General features: G+C 39.1%; 1 protein-coding gene across 5 annotated transcripts in view; it reads right to left on the bottom strand.

Moving 5' to 3' along the window:
- Nucleotides 1-19,100, bottom strand: part of Clcn5 (chloride voltage-gated channel 5) — a 159,269-nt gene that overhangs the window by 6,398 nt on the left and 133,771 nt on the right. For all 5 annotated transcript variants that reach the window (XM_040280724.2, XM_078034867.1, XM_078034868.1 and 2 more), the window contains 8 exons: nt 14,946-15,133; nt 10,967-11,089; nt 9,836-10,042; nt 6,704-6,784; nt 5,734-6,276; nt 3,393-3,579; nt 2,136-2,534; nt 1,765-1,981 (listed from right to left, as the gene is read on the bottom strand). In XM_040280724.2, the coding sequence (XP_040136658.1) occupies nt 1,765-1,981; nt 2,136-2,534; nt 3,393-3,579; nt 5,734-6,276; nt 6,704-6,784; nt 9,836-10,042; nt 10,967-11,089; nt 14,946-15,133 (1,945 nt within the window). The remainder of the gene's footprint in view (nt 1-1,764; nt 1,982-2,135; nt 2,535-3,392; nt 3,580-5,733; nt 6,277-6,703; nt 6,785-9,835; nt 10,043-10,966; nt 11,090-14,945; nt 15,134-19,100) is intronic.

The raw sequence follows: 19,100 nt of genomic DNA, 5'->3' as shown, positions 1-19,100 counted from the left end.
AGAATGTTGAGACAACAGGAGTTGGATGCATGTTCCAGACAAACAGGACGATGCACAAGTCCCTAAATATATGTGAGAACTTCCACATCTGGGTCTCAGGTCCTGCAATTTCCTCTGCTCTATATATTCTCTAAATATATGAATCTTTCTTACTTACTGCAACCCAGTCCAAATGTTCCTCTTCCAGAAACTTTCCTGATCCTATAAACCAGTAATAACTGTTCTGCTCCCAGCAACAGCATGTTTTGTGCAGGCCTCTTCTATAATAGCTGCCCTCTTTGCTACTTTCCTATAACCACTTGTGTATCCTGCATTCCTCCGTAACACTGCAGACTCCTTGAGGACAAAGAAGGGTATTATTTATTTTTGTATCTCCACAGAATCCATAATACCTTCTTACATGAAGTAGGGATTCAGTAACTGTTGAATGAACCAGTTAAGGAGAGCCCCCTTACTGATTTAGATTCTGCTAGACATCAGATATGGCACTTGAAAATTTTAGAGGAGGGAGCAGCCAGGCATGATGATGCACACATGTAACCCCCCCCCCCAGCTACTCAGGAGGCTGATGCAAAAGGATAACAAGATTGAGGTCAGCCTCAGAAATTTAGTGAGAACATATTTCAAAAGTCAAAAAAGGCTGGGGATATAGTTCAGTGATAGAACACTTGCATGTACAAGGCCATGGATTTGATCCCCAACACCACACACACAAAAAAAAAAAATTAAAGGAGGGGGAAATTCTTATGTAGCAGCTGGATGAATACAGCAGAAAAATGTTCAGAAAAAACTCCACCCTTCTCCTCTCCCGCCTCTGTTTTCCAGTAAAAACTGCAGGACTTCCTTTACTGGACAAGAAATATCCTGGGAAGGAAAGAGCCATGGACTTTGGAGTCAGAAGATTTGTGTTTCAAGCTACCTCTATTGTTTATTAACTGGGGACCTTCACGTAAATCGTTAGACCTCACTGAAACTTGGTTTTCTTGTCCTCAAATAATAAGAACAAAGGATTGTAAGGGCCAAATACAATAGACTCCTTTAAATTGTGGTTTCAGTTATCCATGGTCAACCATGGTCCGAAAACAACGCAGTGCCATATTTATTGTTATTATCTCTTACTATGCCCGATTTATAATTCGAACTTTATCATAGGTATAGGGAAAAATATAGTCTTTTTTCAGGGGCAGGGTACTGGCAATTAAACCCAGAGGAACTCTACCACTGAGCTACATATCAGACCTTTTTTGTTTTTATTTTTTTAAGACAGAGTCTTGCTCAGTTGGTGAGGCTAGTCTCAAATTTGTGAACTCCTGCCTTAGTCTCCCCAGTTGCTGAGGTTACAGGCATGCACCATGGGACCTGGTAGGAAAAAAAAAAGTTTTATATAGGGTTCAGTACTATTTGCAGATTCAGGCATCTGATGGCGGTCATGGAAGGTATCCCTGAGGATAAGGGGAACTCTTGTTCTATACATATCCTACCTGATACCATTACAATTTCAGTGCTGCATGAGAACACAGCTATTTCCTTTGTAGGTGAGGAACTCAGTTATTGATAATATGCATCTACTACTTTCAAATACATTCTCTTCCCCAAATTCCTTTTCTACTAATTATGATGATCAAAGTAACATATCTATCTTTATCTCAGAGCTTCAAAATGTACTACTAATGTTCATTTACACTGGATTTTTCTTTTTATTTTTCTGTCTCCATATTCTCTTTATTCCCACAAAGCAATTTGTCTTCGCCCAAGAGTTCTTACCCATTGTGTGTAACCAGGCACTGTCGCAATCCCAGCTTGCGGAAGATATCCACTACGATCTCCATGGGTGTCAGGTCAGTCACAGTGAAGGGGCTGAGATCCAGGATGTTCCGAAGCTTCAGGGTAGGTGGAGTGTATGGTGGCATTGGAGGAGAATGCTCAGTGAAATAAATGATGGAAGTGCTCACAACTCCATCCTGTTTCTTCCGAGCATTTTCTATTTGAACAGAAAAGGGGGAAAGTTGAAAACAAGAGTGCTAGTTCAATCATTCTGGCCCCTAACCAGTCCCTTATTCCCTGTCCTCCCCCATTTTGTGCTGATTTTTTGAGTTACATAGTAGATTCTATGATTTCCTCTCTAAGATACTTACCAATTGAAATAATGAGATCTCTTCGGAGGACAAAGCCTACAAGTCTTTGAGACTCCCGGGACACCACCACTGGGAAGCCACTGTAAGTGGTTTCACTGATTATGGTTTCTACATCTTCCACAGTCATACTGTCCTGAGTCAGGACAGTCAACAAAGGATCATTTCTCCGGGGTTTCATCACATCCATTGCCAGGGTCTTATGAGCAAACTCTTCTTTGGCTTCAAGAAAGGGGTATCCGTTGAGACGGATATGGGCGTCATAAATGCCCTCCCGTCCAAGTGCATCTGCCACCCACTTGCTTGTCATGGCTGCAGCCATCAGAGGCACAATATATTCCAAGCCGCCAGTCAGTTCAAACATTATGACAACAAGAGAAACAGTCATCCGAGTCACACCCCCTGCAAAGAAATCGACACAGGCTATTGAAGGGACACAAAGCACAGGATTCATTCCAATTATTGGCCTGTCACAGGCTCCAAACAGGAAAAGCTACTTACCAGAACTAATGCTAGAATGGAGTCCTACCTATAACTACACAGACCCTGAGACTCTAGTAATATTATAATCAATCTGACTCAGATTTTTCAAAATAACATCCACAGAAATATAACACACCTTCTTGTATATTTTTTTTTCATTTGGTGCTTCCTTTCCCTAATTATAAAAGTAATACATGCCATTGTAGAAAATTCATAAAATATGGAACAAAGTCATTATTCACAAGCTCACTGCCTATTAATAAGCAGAGTAAATTTTTAGAGGACATTTTCAAGTTTTCTATACACAAAAACATAGATAAGCTCACATTATGTATAAATATCCACCATGCTTTTCCCCTTCTTTATGTGGGGAATATTTCTTATATTATTACAAATTTATTTAAATCATATTTAAAGATTTGAACATGTTAACATCATATTTAAGGGCTGTGTAATATAGTGACATATGGATGAACCATAATTTATTTTATCAATTCTTTACTGTGCAAAGACAGGTTGACTGGAAATGTTTCGTCTCATAAATAATACTGTGATGCGTATTCTTGTGTAGCCCTCTTTGTCTAAATTTCTGATCATTTTCCCAGTGGGAGAGAGTAGAATTAGCTCTCATAAAGCTCTTGAAAAATAGCAAACACATTAGGAAATGGATGATCGTTTATAAAATTCTGCAGTCTGTGCTTAATATCACTCTTCTTTTGTATATCAGCTGGATAGCTGGGTAGCAACTTCTTTGAAATCATTGTGAACCCTACTCACCTAAGCAGGCAGCAGCCCCAACCATCGCATAAAGACCAGGGGTGATGCAATCAGCTCCCTGACTACACCAACTATTAAAGATTGTCCAGTCATGGTGGTAATAAGCCAGTTGTTCCATTCCTACTCCTAAAAGCCGACCTGCTATAGCACCAACAGCCATGCTAGGGATAAAGAGGCCAGAAGGGATCTGCAAAGAGAAAGCAAGAGATGGTTAGTGACAAATGATGTGACTGCTTGGCATATGGTAAGGGATGGAGGACTGACCCTCTGCGAAGCAAACAGGCCATTGACAATTTAACTATGCACTATGCTAGCAAGTGGCTGTAAAGATTTGTGTAACACTATAGGGACTAGAGGTTCTCTGGGACGTGCAGGCAAGGATGACTGCAAAGAAGCTTACCCTGATTCGGGGTCCATCAGGCAAGAGCCTGAATTCTCCAGACCAACACAGAACTGGAGGCAGAAATTAGGCCTTTCCCAAAGAAAAAGGAAAATAGATGGAGTTTCTTATATATGCAGACATTTTCCCCAGTTTGAATACTTATCAATTACAATTTCTGACTACAGTGGTCTATGCTGAATGCTCTACATGTAAGATTTTGTAGATTCTTCATAACAACCCCAGGAGGTAGGAATTATTATTCCCAAATGACCAAGAACCTAAGGATCAGAAAGGTCAAGAAACTCATCCAAGGTCAGGATTTAGTAAATACTGGTGCTTGGATCTAAACAGAATGCTCACAACCATGCTCATACATTGAATCCTAACCTACTGTACACACAAAAAGGATGGTATATGAGGTTTCATTGTTTTGCAACAGCATAAAGAAATATTAAACAAACATTTTAAATAAGCAAATGGCTATGGTTGCATGCTTAAGCAAAAAAAAAGGATACTTCATCTATCTTCCTGCTTTTTCTAGGATGCTGTAATAAATTATTAATAAATAGAGGGAAATTATGTCAAGGATAATAAAAACAGCAGATTGTTTTAAAATAGTCTGCATTTGATTTTGGAATGCATTTGAATATGGTGTTCTGAGGGCCTACAAATTCCCTCTAATTTTCACCCCATGGTTTCATTGTTTTGTTTAACTGAAGAGACACTGCAAAACTTTTCAGAGCCTCCATCCTATTTCTGTGTTGAGGGGCGTAGATGGTTAGATGATGTCTAAGAAAGTAGTGTTGCTGAAACTATGTTGCTGTCCCTTATTTTCTGGTTTGAATCTCTGTTTCCCCAGAGGATAGAGGGAAATACTCTGGTAGTAGGGTGCTAAAGAGAAGAAACAAGTAAAATCCTAGTGAGGAGGAGGAAATATCTTAACAAAATTTCCTTTCTAGTTTCTTCTGAAACATAGAAATGATTACAGGTATTGAAAATAAAACATGCCAGCCTGAGTTTTCTTTTAAAAAAATAAATTAACACATAATAATTATGCATATTATTGGGTACATTGTGATATTTTAAAACATGTATATAATGTATAATGATTAGATCAAGGTAATTATTATATCCATCAGCTTGAACATTTATCACTTCTTTGTGTTGAGAACATTCAAATCCTCTCTTCTGTTTTGAAATACGCAACAAATTATCGTCAACTGTTGTCACCCTAGTGAGCTATACAACACTAGAATGTATCCCTCCTATGTAATTTTATTGTGTACCAGTTAGCCAACTCTTTTCAATCTCTTCCTCCCTATTCCCCTTCCCAGAATCTGACAACCACTACCCTACTTTCTCCTGCTAAGGCCTCCACTTTTTTCAGTTCAGGGAAAACATGCCGATGTCTGCTTTTAATAGTTTCAGAATTCTATTAACTTGCGAAATGGATCCCAGTTGTTGAGTAGTAGCCTTGATTCCAAGTGTAAAAAGCAACAAAAGTAGTTATATATATTGAGCTGAAACATGAAATTGCTCTTTGAAACAGCCAAAATGGTTGAGTACCATCAACTTAATGGGGTTCAGAGAATATACTTTATGAATAACCTCTAAAGCCACCCTGTAAGAATTAATACCATACAGGACAAATATTGTTTTTTGGTTCTCCAGGCACCTCACCATTCTTTTTGAGGAGAAAATTGCTTCCCGCAGAAAAGGAAAAGACATGTCTTCTCACAATCTCATCACTAAGGTTTGCATTTGGTCTCAAAATAAGCTTGGACAACTCGAGAGATAGAGGTAAAGTTATCTAGGAAGTTATGGGAACAAGTGGGGGTAAAATAGCTTTGGGGGTAGGGTAATTACCACATGAACTATTGTAACTGGAAGATACCTTGGCTTTGCCCTCAAAACCCACAGCTACACACACAGCCACTAAGTGCCAAAAGAATTCCTCACCTTCATGCCAAAGGTGAATATAGTAATGACAATTTTCAGGATGAGTGTCAAAGCCAGCTGCCACATGGCACTGTAGACTCCCACGCCAGCCGGTCTGTCAGGCAGTTCACCGCCCTTGCTTGTGTTAAAACGGTTCTCATAATCACACAGCTTGGAGGAGTCCAGAAGGCCACAGTCATTGAACAGCTCAGAAATGAGCTCACTTGTACTCATTCGGGTATATTCATTGGGGAAAGCCAGGATGGCAGTGATGGCTGTCACGATGAGTACCTCTATGACGGGATACTTGCCCAACTGAGTGGTCTTACGCTTCCGACACCAGGCAATGTTTGTGCGGATAAACAGAGCTCCCCACAGACCACCAAATATGCCCAGCAGAATGAATGGTACAAGCTCAAAGAGATGCCATGGGGTGTGAAACTCCACATAAAACAGAACTAGGCGGCTGTTCCCAAACGGATTGATGGAGCGTAGAGTAAATGCTGCCACCAGGGCAGCAAAGAATGAACGCCACAAAGTTTTGAGGGGAAAATAGTAGCTGACCTATAAGAGAGGAGGTGAGAAAGCAAACTTGGTTAATACACAGAGAAATGATTTCAGGGGAAAAGTTGGTGCTGCTGGCATTAGAGTGGAGGATGACAACTGCCCAGGGATTTCTGGTCACATAGTAAATCACTGAATTGGGCCATGCACTCAGGGACTGCAACATTTTTAGATATTGGCCAAAATCCTGACACACAACCATGCACATGTCAGGAGCAGTGGCACTTGCCTGTAAACCCAGGGATTTGGGAGGTTGAGGGAAGAAGACCTCAAGTTCAAAGCGAGCGTCAGCAACTTTAATTTTAAAAAATTAATATTTTGTCTCAAAATAAAAATAAATAAATAAAAGTGGGCCTGGGGATGTGGATCAATGGTTAAGCACCTCTGGGTTCAATGCTCAGTACCAAAAAAAAAAAAAAATCATTACCTCTTCCAGACTGAATAACACTCCTCCGATAGGTGCCCCAAAAGCTACAGACACACCAGCAGCAGCTGCAGCTGACAAGACCTACAATCCAAAACTCAAAATTAGCAATAAAATAATGCTGCTTTTCCATGTTCAATCATATTTTTAAAGGAATGTTGTTACCACACATTTTCTTTTAAAAAAAATCCTGTACATGCTCCATATCCTCAAAAATGTAGTTCAATTTCTATTTACTTTGAGAGCAACCACTATTTCTGGATGTTGAACACACATACGTGATTCCCATACTTATGCAGGACAAAGGGCCTTCCATTTGTGATTAATTTGGATATGGGCTGTGTTCTAAGTTATGCCCTCCATCTGCAATACACCCAATTCAGTAACTGATGTATTTATTCCCAACCTAAAATGAAGTACTTACAGTGATGTTTACATAGCACTTTGCAAAGGAATGTTTTTCAAATGAGATGTTAAAGAAGGCTCTAATGATACAAAACTGAAATTACAATTGGCTCACAGCTCTTCTGAAGCTGCATTACTTATACAACAGACATTTAGCTTTCCATACTGTGTGCCCTACTCTATGCCCATTAACCTTTAGAAACAGAAATAGGAAGGCAGCTCGATTTTTAAAGGAAGAGAAAATGCTAAATATGTTTAGGCACAGCAAGGAAAGGGGCTAAGGAGGAGAAGAAGAAGCTGTTAGAGGGAAAGAGAACGAGTGATATTTACAGAGTGTCACCTCTGTGTGTAGGCGTGTGTGAGCATGTAAAATGTACAAGACAAACATTGATGATGGCAAACAAAGCATAGTTCCGTAGAAAGACAGAGTCCTTCCCTTGGATTCTAGTTGCTGTGGAGAAAGAGCTAATTGGGGGAGAAAGGGAATTCATAGCTAAAATGGCTTTTCATTTCAGACAGCCAACATGCAACTTGAGACAGAGGATTTCACTGTGTTTTAGGATGAATTAGGGTGGAGAAGAAGGATTGGGTTGGCTGCTGCTTTAATTATCTACTGCAAGGTAAAATCAATCTATGCCCATCCTTCTCAAATCGGTTTTAATCTCAGCCATCTACCCACTTGGCCAAGGCCACTGGCCACAAAAGGGTATACCGATGGTAAGAACAATAGGAAAAGATAACTGGATAGTCTAAATGAGCAGTAGGAAGTAAATTTGAGATCCAAGTATCCATGGATCTACTCAGAGAAATATTTGGCATCTGTACAGAGAAACAGGCAAATCAAATTTCCCTTTCATAATATAGGGGAGTATTTGAGCAAAAATGACAATTTTCAGGATGGAAAGTAACCAGCAATCTATAGTTTCAAATTCATCTCCACCAATGGAAAACCAGCAACAATCCACACTTTATTCTTGCCTGTTAAAATGTTTTTTTTTTCCCTTCAACTCTGTTGCTTCCATTGTATACTATCTCTGTTTAACAACCTCCTGTTTTAACATGGCCTTTGTGTCCCTCTATCACATAACATACATAAACAGTCTACTACATAAGCCCATGTCACTTCTGCTATTTTTCCTCTCCTTTCTATGTGTATCAGGAACTTTCTCCCTTGAACTATCAAAATTTATTCCGTATTTGAAACCTCAGTGCCTTTCAGTTTCCTTCTAGGTCTTGGGGTTAACCTTTTTTGTTTTGTTTTTGAAAACCTATTTGTTTTCTTTTGTTTTCAGAAGAAATCACTAGATTCCAGATTTGTGAAGCATCTTTCTTAATGAAATCACCTTGATCTTTGATCCATTACATGTGCTTGCTTTGTAATTCAAGGAAAATAAGCTAGAACCATTATTTCCTTAGGTCCTTAATTATAGCAGGATGAAAAAGGAACCAATGGCTTGGAACATTTTAAAAATGTTCCTCTTCAAAAGAGCATACATTAAGAACTGAATAAATTTGAGAACAACTACAGCGATGCTAATTTAGCCCAGTGGGGGTGGGTGTTTAGCAGAGCTGAGGCAGGAGGCAGAGTGAGGTCTAATCCAGAGAGAAACCAAGTCAAGTGTGCCCTTAGGTAGAAAGAAATAAAGATAAAAATGTTGACACCTGAAATGCACACTGCATTTATATTTACTCTTGCATAGGAAATAAACAAGTTCTGCCAGGTGCAGTGGTGCATAGAGGCTGAGGAAGGAGGATCTCAAGTTTGAGGCCAGCCTCAGCAACTCAGAAAGACCCTCAACTTAGCATGAAGCTATTTCAAAATAAAAAATAAAAATGTCTGAGGATAAGAGGACACACCTGGGTTCAATCCACAATACCAAGGAGGGAAAAGGGAATAGAAATCTTCTTCAGACAGGTGCAACAACACATGCTTATAATCCCAGCAGCTTGGGAGGCTGAGGCAGAAGGATCGTGAGTTCAAAGCCAGCCTCAGCAATGGCGAGGTACTTAGCAACTCAGTGAGACTCTCTCTCTAAATAAAATACAAAATAGGGCTGGGGATGTGCGTCAGTGGTTGAGTGCCCCTGAGTTCAATCCCCAGTACCCCCAAAAAATCTTCTTTAAAAATCTGTTAAAAAATTTGTAACTCCTTTTGTAAAGAAGCAACATATACTTGCATAGGATTATATATAATAAAAAGTTAAAGTCATTACTTCTCTTTCCCTACCAGCTCACTGGCCAACTCACCAGAAGTAGACATTTTTAACAACTTGGGGTAAACCCATTTTCCAGACATAGTAAGTTCATAGATATAAACATTTTTGAAATGTTACCTGAATTACAATATGCATATCAGTCACGAACTGACTTTTAAAATTTAATATTATTCTATCACCAGAATATCATATGTAGGACTACCTCATTCTTTTTAAGGGTTGCATAATATTCTATTGTACAGGCGAGATATTGTTTATTGTGTTAGTCCCTTCTTGATGGACACTTTGGTTGCTTCGGATTTTCACTATTTCGATAAACAGTGTACTGACTATCCCCAAAAACCTGTGTGAACACACATGCTAGGATGCCTGTAGGATAAATTCCTAGAAGTGAACTTTCTGAGTCAAAGGTTGTTTGCATTCACTATGGAAGAATTCCCAGATTTGCATTCATAATACTGTGTCACTTAAGTGCTCATGTAAAAAGTTAACTATTAAGGCCATTTTTCATTACCTCTCTGCGTTTGGCTTCATTCTTCCTGTATTTGTTGAAGCAGTGGCAAAGGATGTTCCCACAGCAGCAAGCCACGTGCACTAGGGGGCCCTCTTTGCCCAGGCTCAAGCCAGAGGACACTGCCAGCACCAAGGTGATGGTTTTGATAACCAGGGTCCACTTACCCAAATAGCCCCTAATAATGAAACCACTCAAGATAGTTTTTATCTGCAGGACAAACAGAGAGATTGAACATAGACTAAGGAAGTAAAACAAGGTTAAGAAGCAAAAATCTGGGCCTCATCATAGAAACTACACCTTTTGAACAAGGGAGGTATAAATGTTTGATTTAAAGTGAACCCAGTTTGGGAGGGAGCTCAGGAGTTCAAGAAAGGTGGAACTATTCTTCAAGCTTTCATGTCCCCCCTCCCTCTTTTTTTGGTGGTGGTGGTGAGAATGGGAGCAATGTGACATCTGGACAAGTGCATACTATATGAGAATGGATAGCTGGAGAAATTCAAGAAGGCAGATGGGGAGGAATAGATGTTTCCCTTAGTTTACAAAATGGTGGCCTAAGGGGCATGTTCTGAGAGAGCAAGGTCAATGTTCTGGAACCAACCTGAAAGATTAGATATAATCTTGATCTCCTGCCAAAGAAATGACTACTACTTGGTCAAGAAACAGACAGGGGCAAGGTCATTCTGGTGACGTAAAATTTCAGTGGTTTTAGTTACCATAAAGCAACCTATATCAAAAGTAGTTAGAAATAGGAATTCCCTTTAGCCTAAATTATATTGTGGGAAAGGTAGGGGAAAATTATAGGGAAATTGTTTTCTTTCTTTTGCTCTACCAGAGTTGATAATTCCACTGTTTTTTGTGGTCAGAATCTTGGGGTTACCCTGGGAACTTCTTGGGTAAGGACTGGGGGAGGTGTTTAGGAGCCTGGTTTAACAGGAACCCTCAGGAGGCTCAGAATCAACACCTTTTAGTTTCCAGGTCACCTAGGCTAGGAGAAGGCTTCAGGGAGAGGCCTCAGGATCTGACTCTGTTTAATATTTACCAAATTATGGTACAGGCCGGAACACACACTAAAAGCTTTTAACCAAAAAGATTAATATTGTTACCATTCATAAACCATTTCAACATACTCACCTCAGGAATTCCAGAGCCACAGGCATAAGGGGCAAACACCTTGACAAGAGATACAGCAAGGAAGGCAAATAGGAGAGCCCAGAGGACATACATGAAATAATTGACTATGTAGGCAAAGGCCCCCTAGAACAGGGAAAAAAAGAGAGAAGTTCATTTTAGCTGAGATTACCTCAGTGAGGGATGGGGCTCTTCTGAGTCATGGTTTTACAGGAAAGAGTTCAGAAGGAAAAGACCTATATTAATTTGCTCAAATATTTCTTTCCAGATTGTTCAACAAGGCAACAACTGATACGGTCAGGTCACTTGGTATTGAAAATTAAGATGCTTTGTTACACCTAAAGGAAATTCACAATGGATTTTAGGAATGGACAGGAAGAAGATCAAACTCAAAACCCTGAACCAAAATTCACTGTTTATGTGAATGCTTTGATAGGTTTTATAGTCTAATATATATGATCCTGTATCAATTTTACCAAGCATTTTATCAGTTCTTTTAATGAAATGGCCAAACCCTGGCTACACGTTTGAAGTGAAGTCCAGCTCTAAAATTTCATTACACTCACCTTTGGCTCCCTATCTTGGTGTCAAAATCTCACAGGATATTGCAGTGACTAAAATTCTTGGGTGGTTTTCCTTCCATCCTCGATCCCATTTTTCCCCTCCTTTTTTCTTGTGGTACTGGGGACCAAACCCAGGACTGTTCCACTACTGAACTACTTTCCCAGCCCTTTTCTATTTATTTTGTGACAGGGTATTACTAAGTTTCTGAGGCTGTCCTTGACCTTGTGGTCCTCCTGCCTTTGCCTCCTGAGTCTCTGGGATTATAGGCATGCACCACTGTGCCTGGTGATTTTTCTTGTTTACTGCATATGTTTAAAGTATACAATATAATGTTTTTCATTTTGTTTTGTTGTTTAGGTGATGGGGATTGAACCCAGGGCCTTGTAAATGCTAAGTACATGCTCTACCACTGAGCTACACTCATGGCCCTGATGTTTTCATATGCATCTACATAATGAAATGATTATTACAATCAAAAGACATACATAATCATCACCTTCCATGTAGCCTTTCTTCATATGTGTGGTAATAGCATGTAAAATCTTTTAGCAAAATTTCAGTACTTCTTCTTCTTCTTCTTCTTCTTATTATTATTATTATTGCATTGGGGGATTTAACCCAGGGGTGCTCTATCACCAACCTACATTCAAACCTTTTTTTTTAAAATTTTTAAGACAAGGTCTTGCTAAATTGCTGAGGCTGGCTTTGAACTTGCAATACTCCTGCCTCAGCCTCTTGAGTAGCTAGAATTACAGGCTTGTGCCACTGAGCCCAGCAACAATATTAACTATAATCCTTACATGTTATATTAGATCTCTAGATTTATTCATCCCACCTAACTACAAATTCATACCTTTGGCCTACTTCCCATCTCCTTCTACTCTTTGTCCCTAGTAACCATCATTTTACCAACCTAGTTTATTTAAGATCCCATATATAATGATGGCATCTTTAGAGATGCAGCAACATGTATGTGAATAGAAAGATTGATGACATATATTTCAAAGAATAAAATGGCAATATTTCTTATGTACTCAGCATTGAACTCAGGGCCATGTACGTTAGTCAAGTGTTCTACCACTGAGCTACATCCCCAGTACCTTTAACTATTTTTAAAATGGAGAGAATACACCTTTGAGACTATTCCCTTTGATAATGAAGTGTGCTACAAAAGAAATCTAGTTTGGACCACAAATAAGGATTCATTAAAATTAATGGACTGGTAAATAGTCATGCCTTACAAAAAAGCAATTTTGGACACTAGGAGGTTATGCTTGTTGGTAGAAATATTAGGAGTTGAAATTCATTCAAATTACATGGAATACAAAACTCAATGGACTTTTTGACTTTTCAAAATACAAAACATTATTTACATAATTCACTGACCTAGACAAAGAGTGCTCAGGTTTTTTTTTCTATGCTATAAGCTTGATACAGGTTTTCCATGATTTTAGCTCCTCAAAGGGCACAGACAATTGGTATCTCCTTGCCTTTCAAATGTAGCCTAGGAGCAAGGAGACTCCAGAGGTACAAAACAAAGAGGGAAAGGGAGTAAAGAGTGAAGTAACAAACAGGCCAGAGGCACAGATGAGGCCAAATTCTTGGCAGGAGAAGGTTTCCTAAAACCTAGAAGACTCTTTCCCCAGGCTAGGATTTCATTCATAAAAAGGAAAGCCAGAGATAGTTGTTGCTCAAGCAAATCTCAAACTCCAGGTCTGGTTTGACAGTAACTTCTGGAACAAACACACACACACACACACACAACTATATGGGGACAGACAGTATGAGGGAGCCTTGTGGTCATAGAACTGTCCTACATTTTCACTGTGCTGGTGATTATACAAAACTACACACAGGATAAAATCACAAAGAACTCTATCTCAAATCAGTCAGTGTAAAACTGGTAAAATTAGGTCTGTGGTTTGTACCTAAGTCAATTTCTTATACTATTTGTCATCGTTATGCAAGGTGTTATTTAGGGAGGCTGGGTGAAGCATATAGAGGATCTCCTTGTACAGTTGTTTTAACACTTCCTAGAAATTTGTAATTACTTTTTTCAAAAGTGTCTCATCAAAAGTAAGGGAAACACATGCATCCACCCACCTTCACTCACCCTGAATTCCAGGACCTCTCAAACTATTCTACCCAGGTCCTTCTAATCAAAGACAGTACATAGGGTAAAGGGAGGTGGGACCTGGAAACAGAGCTAAAAACAGAGATCTTGAAGTTTCTATAATCAACCTTCTGTGCTGGAGACAGAGAGTATTCCTTCTATCTAACTGGATTTTGGTACCCATTATCCAACCTCTCTCTCCCCAACCCCCTCTCACTTCCCAGCCTCCAGTGACCACTATTTTGCTCTCTACTTCTTTAACTCTCTATTTATATGTGATATGTTTTCAAAAATAAAATTTCAGAGTATAAGTATATGTCCTAGTCTTGCTTTCCCCACTTTACCAACAGAGTGGAGGAGTAGAGAGCTAAAATGGTACCCAATGTAGTTGGTGAAAGAGTGGAATTGGGAGTTGAGAGTTTGTTTTATGTGCTTTCATTTTCAGTGGGAGAGAGCTAACATAACAAAGTGGTAAGAGAAAGGAAATGAACCAAAAAACAAAATCACTTGTGCACCAAAAAACACATGCTAGAGGACAATAAAAATGTTGATTTGATTGCAAGATGTGACTATAAGCAACTTTATTCCTAGGTTTCTGTTATTTAAAAAAACATTTTTAGTTGTAGATGGACATAGTACCTTTATTTTATTTATTTATTTTTATGTAGTGCTGAGCATCAAACCCAGTGCCTAACATGTGCTAGGCAAGCACTTTACCACTGAGCTACAAATCCCAGCCCAGGTTTCTGTTATTTTGACATGGAATATATCATATGTTTTAGTATTCTAATGAGACACTTGGGAACCAATCACTTTTGGTGTTCATATGATAAACAGATTTTAAATGAAATTTTTTGTGTGGTGCTTGGGATCAAACCCAGGATCTTGAACATGCTAGGCAAATGCTCTGCCACTGAACCACTCCCCTAGCCCTAAACACATTTTTAACCCATTCCCTCCTTCATTAGAAATCATAGCTTACCTGTTAGGTGCTTCTGACATTCCCATTGAAATTATTAGGGAAAGACATATTCAGTTACATTGTATTCTAACAACTCAGAAGACTTGCTGGGCTTATTTTAAACAAACCAACATTTTAAAGATAAGCAACAACTGATTGCCCATGTCAGAAGAGATGGAAATAGGATTGTGCATAAACCACAGAACAAGGCAGCTGGCATGTGTTCCCCTTTTTATAAAAAGAAATACAGGGGGAGATTCCACAATAGCCACAAGTACAATATCAGAAATGAAATAAATGTAAGAATAAAATCTAGTGGTTCCGAAATCATCACTGTATGTTACCTCATCTGTGTTGATGATAAGTTGGGACCAACTATTCCACTCTGGACACTTGTCTCTGTCTTCAAAGGTGACATGTTCAGAGTTCCAGCAACAGTGTTCATGGTTAAACCAGAACCCTCCTGTGCATATGCCTTCTTTTAAGTCTGTCATCCAATGAGCAGAGATGTCTATCAGACCAGCTAAGGAACCTGGTTTGTGAGGGAGAGAAGACCAAAGTTAAATTCCATTTCTGATACTCTGTTCTTCAGTAATCAAAGTTTTGTCAGCAAAAACAAGGGAAAAGGAATCAAAATAACTGACGAGCACATACATTGGTTTGGTTTTCACTCATTATCTCCCCATGAAACACTGGTGACTGTATACAGGAGGGACTCAGGGAGAAGAAGAACAGTTGGTTGGGAGTAAGGGGCTATTGGATTTGTCTTTAAGTTGAATCTACTTGGCCAAGACACTGCTTTGATTTAGACAGTAAAGTTTATTCACGATTATTTCATTCTGGATATATATGTACATGTATGCTTACACACACACACACACACACACACACACACACACACACACACAGTTGAGAAAACATGACTTACCCATACTGATAAATATTCTAATGGTGGTTATTGGAGATGGGGAGGAGAGCTGCTAAAGTTTATAGAAAGAAAGGCTGATCTTACAAAGCAGGATTTTACTCCACAGACAAGGGAACTAGAGCAATGGCAGGAAGGCATTCTAGGCTAAGGGAACTGCATTTATAAAAGCACAAACTATGATGTGCATGGAAAATTAGATACATTGAAGCCTTCTGAACCTCGGACATGAACATTCTGAATTTTTCTTAGTGAGGAGGAATAAATGCTATTATACATGGAACATTCTTCCAAAAGAAAACTAAGAAAATGAAGAGTGAACTGGGGACATATGTATTATAGCTAGTCCACTGATAGGGTTAAGATAGTTATAGTGCTTTAGATTCTGGCCTTCTCTTCATTTCTGTCTTCCAGATGAAGAAACTCTGGCATAGAGAAATTAAATGACCCAAAGTCATGCTTTAGGGAAATAGTAAAGACATCATAAAATTCACAGCCCCTGAATTCCCAGACTGTTCTTGCACTCAGACACACTGCTTCTATTGTTGCTCTCCAGTGCTTAAAAACAAAATACCCTTGTGTATGAGGGAAAGAAAAATAGTCACTGACCACCTAGTGACAAGAAATACATTAAAAAGTGGAGGATATGACGCCTACATTCCACCAGGCAAGAGGCCATGTCATGTGTGTGTTTTGGTAGGTGCTAAAAGTGTTAGCACAGACTATTTACATCCTTGAATACCCTAGTCAAATCTAGCACGTTGTTTGACACCTACTTTTGGCCACCCCACCCTCCAGCCTTCTTTCTAATTCATATTAAGTCATAGTGAGTCTGCCTGGACTTAGAAAATTAACAAGATGTTATATAGTTTGACTTATTCTCTGGTTATTTCATGTGTGCGTGTCTTATTTTACCCAATGCTATTACCCACCATCTTATCCTTCCTTTCATTTCTACCTGTCCTCCTCCTTCTCTCAATCAGCCCTTTCTTTGCCAGTTACAAATTTTATTAGGTTTCCCCTGTGCCAAAGAATAAAATGCTATCCCTTCTCCTTGTTATCATTTTAAGATTTTGCCCCTCCTTTTCCCCCCAATGACTACCTAAACCTCTACACTAGCTTCTGTGCCTTGAAATATGGCTCTTTCAATATATCTGAGATGATTTTTCAAGGTCATTGATGTGCTCCTTCTAGGCTGTATATCCTTTTCCCGTCATCTTCCTTCTCTTTAGCTCTCTGCAATATTTTGCATCACAGACCACCCAATTCCAAACTCACCATGCTCTCTCACCCTGTATGAGTCAAAAAGAGCAGAGTTAACATCCTAGACCATGGGTTTGCAAACTACTTCCCAAGGGCCAATCCTTTATTTGTAAATAAAAACGTCCTGGTGGCAGCCAAGCTCATTTGTTCACCTGTGATCTATGGCTGCTTTCATGTCATATCAGCAGAGTGGAATAGGTGCTAAAATATTTATTAGCTGGCCCCTTTATAGAAAAAGTTTTCCAACCCCTATCCTAGATAAAAATCTAGCTTTGGATATAAGCCATTTTTTAAAAATTTAAAGTAGCCATTTTCTACTTTGTGGCTCATGAATCATTATCCCTTGGTAACAGCAGCATTATTAACAACTGGGCACTGTGTTAAGTGCCATATCCTATTTAATCCTCACAGAAACTCTTAATGTAGGTACTGTTATTATCTCCATTTGACAGGTCAGTAAACTAAAGCTTATAGGGGTTAATAAGAAACTTATCCAAAGCCACCAAAAAATGTAGTGGGACTGAAATTCAATCTCTAGCTACCTGAAACTAGATCCTGGATTGTTACCTACCCTCTAATACTATCTCCTCTAGCTTTTCCACCTAATTTCTTCTTCTATTTTTTTTTTCTTTTTTCTGTACCAGGGATTGAACTTAGGGTCATTTAACCACAAAGCCATATCCCCAGTCCTTTTTTTTTTTTAATTTTGAGACAGGTCCCTCTAAGTTGCTTAGGGACTTGCTAAGTTGCTGAGGCTGGCTTTGAACTTGTGATCCTCCTGCCTCAGTCTCCTGAGCCTCTCTGATTACAGACATGTGCCACCTTGCCTGGACACACATAATTTCTATTTCAGTCAAAGATTCTAGATACACCTAGGCCCCATCTTTTATTTTCAATTTATTTTCTGGTATTTGGGATTGAGCCTACGGTTCTCTACTTCTGAGTCACATCCCCATCACTTTTTTTTATTCTGAGACAGGATCTTGCTAAGTTTCCTAGAGCCTTGGTAAATTGCTGAGGCTGGCCTTGGACTGTGATCCTCCTGCCTCATCCTCCCAAGTGCCTGGGATTACAGGTATGTGTCATTGTACCTGGCATCATTTAATGCTATAAGTACATACCTTTTGGCATCTCTGCCTGGCATCCTTGGCTCTCTGCTTCCCCCATAATAGAAGCCTATTTGAGAACTTGCTTTAAAGCTATATTTGCATAGCATATATGCTAGTTTTACTTAGACTATATACAGTTTAAGAATCCCTAATCTGGAAAGCTCCACAATCCAGAACTTTCTGAACTCCAACATATCAGCAAAAATGGAAAATTCCACATCTGACCTGTGAAGATGGACCATAATCAAAATTCATATGGTCTAAAAATACTGTATAAAATTACCTTCCAGCTATGTGTGCAAGGTATATATAAAACATAAATGGAGACTTGGAATATAGTTCCTTGTTAGAGTGCAAGAGTTGCAAGTACAAGGAGGGCTATGTGTTCCATCCCCAGCACAACAAAACATAAAATAAAATAAATAAATTGCAAGTTTAGATTTGGGTCTCTTCCTCCAAATATCTTATTATGTATATGAAAATATTCCAAAACCAAAAAAATACTGTCTGCAAGTATTTTGGAAAGGGATACTTAGCCTATATTATTTTGAGTGATAAAGGAAGCTGATGGAGCTAATAGAAAAAGGTGGTATAAATAAATAAAACAAAGAAAGAGGTGGTACCATCTCACTGCTCAGCCACCATGAAAGAATACAATGAGAAATTCCTCGAGAGAATGGACTACGTCACATGCCTTTATATACCACCAAATGAAAGAGTAGACAAAAGTTCAAGAAACGGCTGTCTCAGGGAATTCTTGTATACATCTGCTCTCCTAGATTCCATTCAGAATACTTTTTAAAAAAACTGTTTTTAAATAAAAATTGGAATATATGTGTCAAAAACAAAACAAAACAAAAATGCCTGATGATCTCTAACAGAAGGGCTCTTCCTCAAGAGAAGTACTAAAATGCAGGGTGAACATCACCTTAAAGTGAAAATGGGCCAGGCCCGGTGGTGCACACCTGTAATATCAGCTGCTTGGGAGGCTGAGGCAGGAGGATCATGAATTCAAAGCTAGCCTCAGCAATTTAGCGAGGCACTAAGCAACTCAGTGAGACCCTGTCTCAAAATACACAATAGGGCTGGTTGAGTGCCCCTGAGTTCAATCCCTGGTACCCACCCCCCCAAAATGAAAATGGTATGTTATAACAGACAAAAGATGTTTAAATGCAGTTCTTCATTTGTTTAAGGTAGGAGAT

This window comes from Ictidomys tridecemlineatus, chromosome X (assembly GCF_052094955.1).
Source record: "Ictidomys tridecemlineatus isolate mIctTri1 chromosome X, mIctTri1.hap1, whole genome shotgun sequence".
Lineage (NCBI taxonomy): Eukaryota > Metazoa > Chordata > Mammalia > Rodentia > Sciuridae > Ictidomys > Ictidomys tridecemlineatus.
Note: the sequence above shows the minus strand (reverse complement) of the source record. Positions and strands in the feature narration are given on the sequence as shown.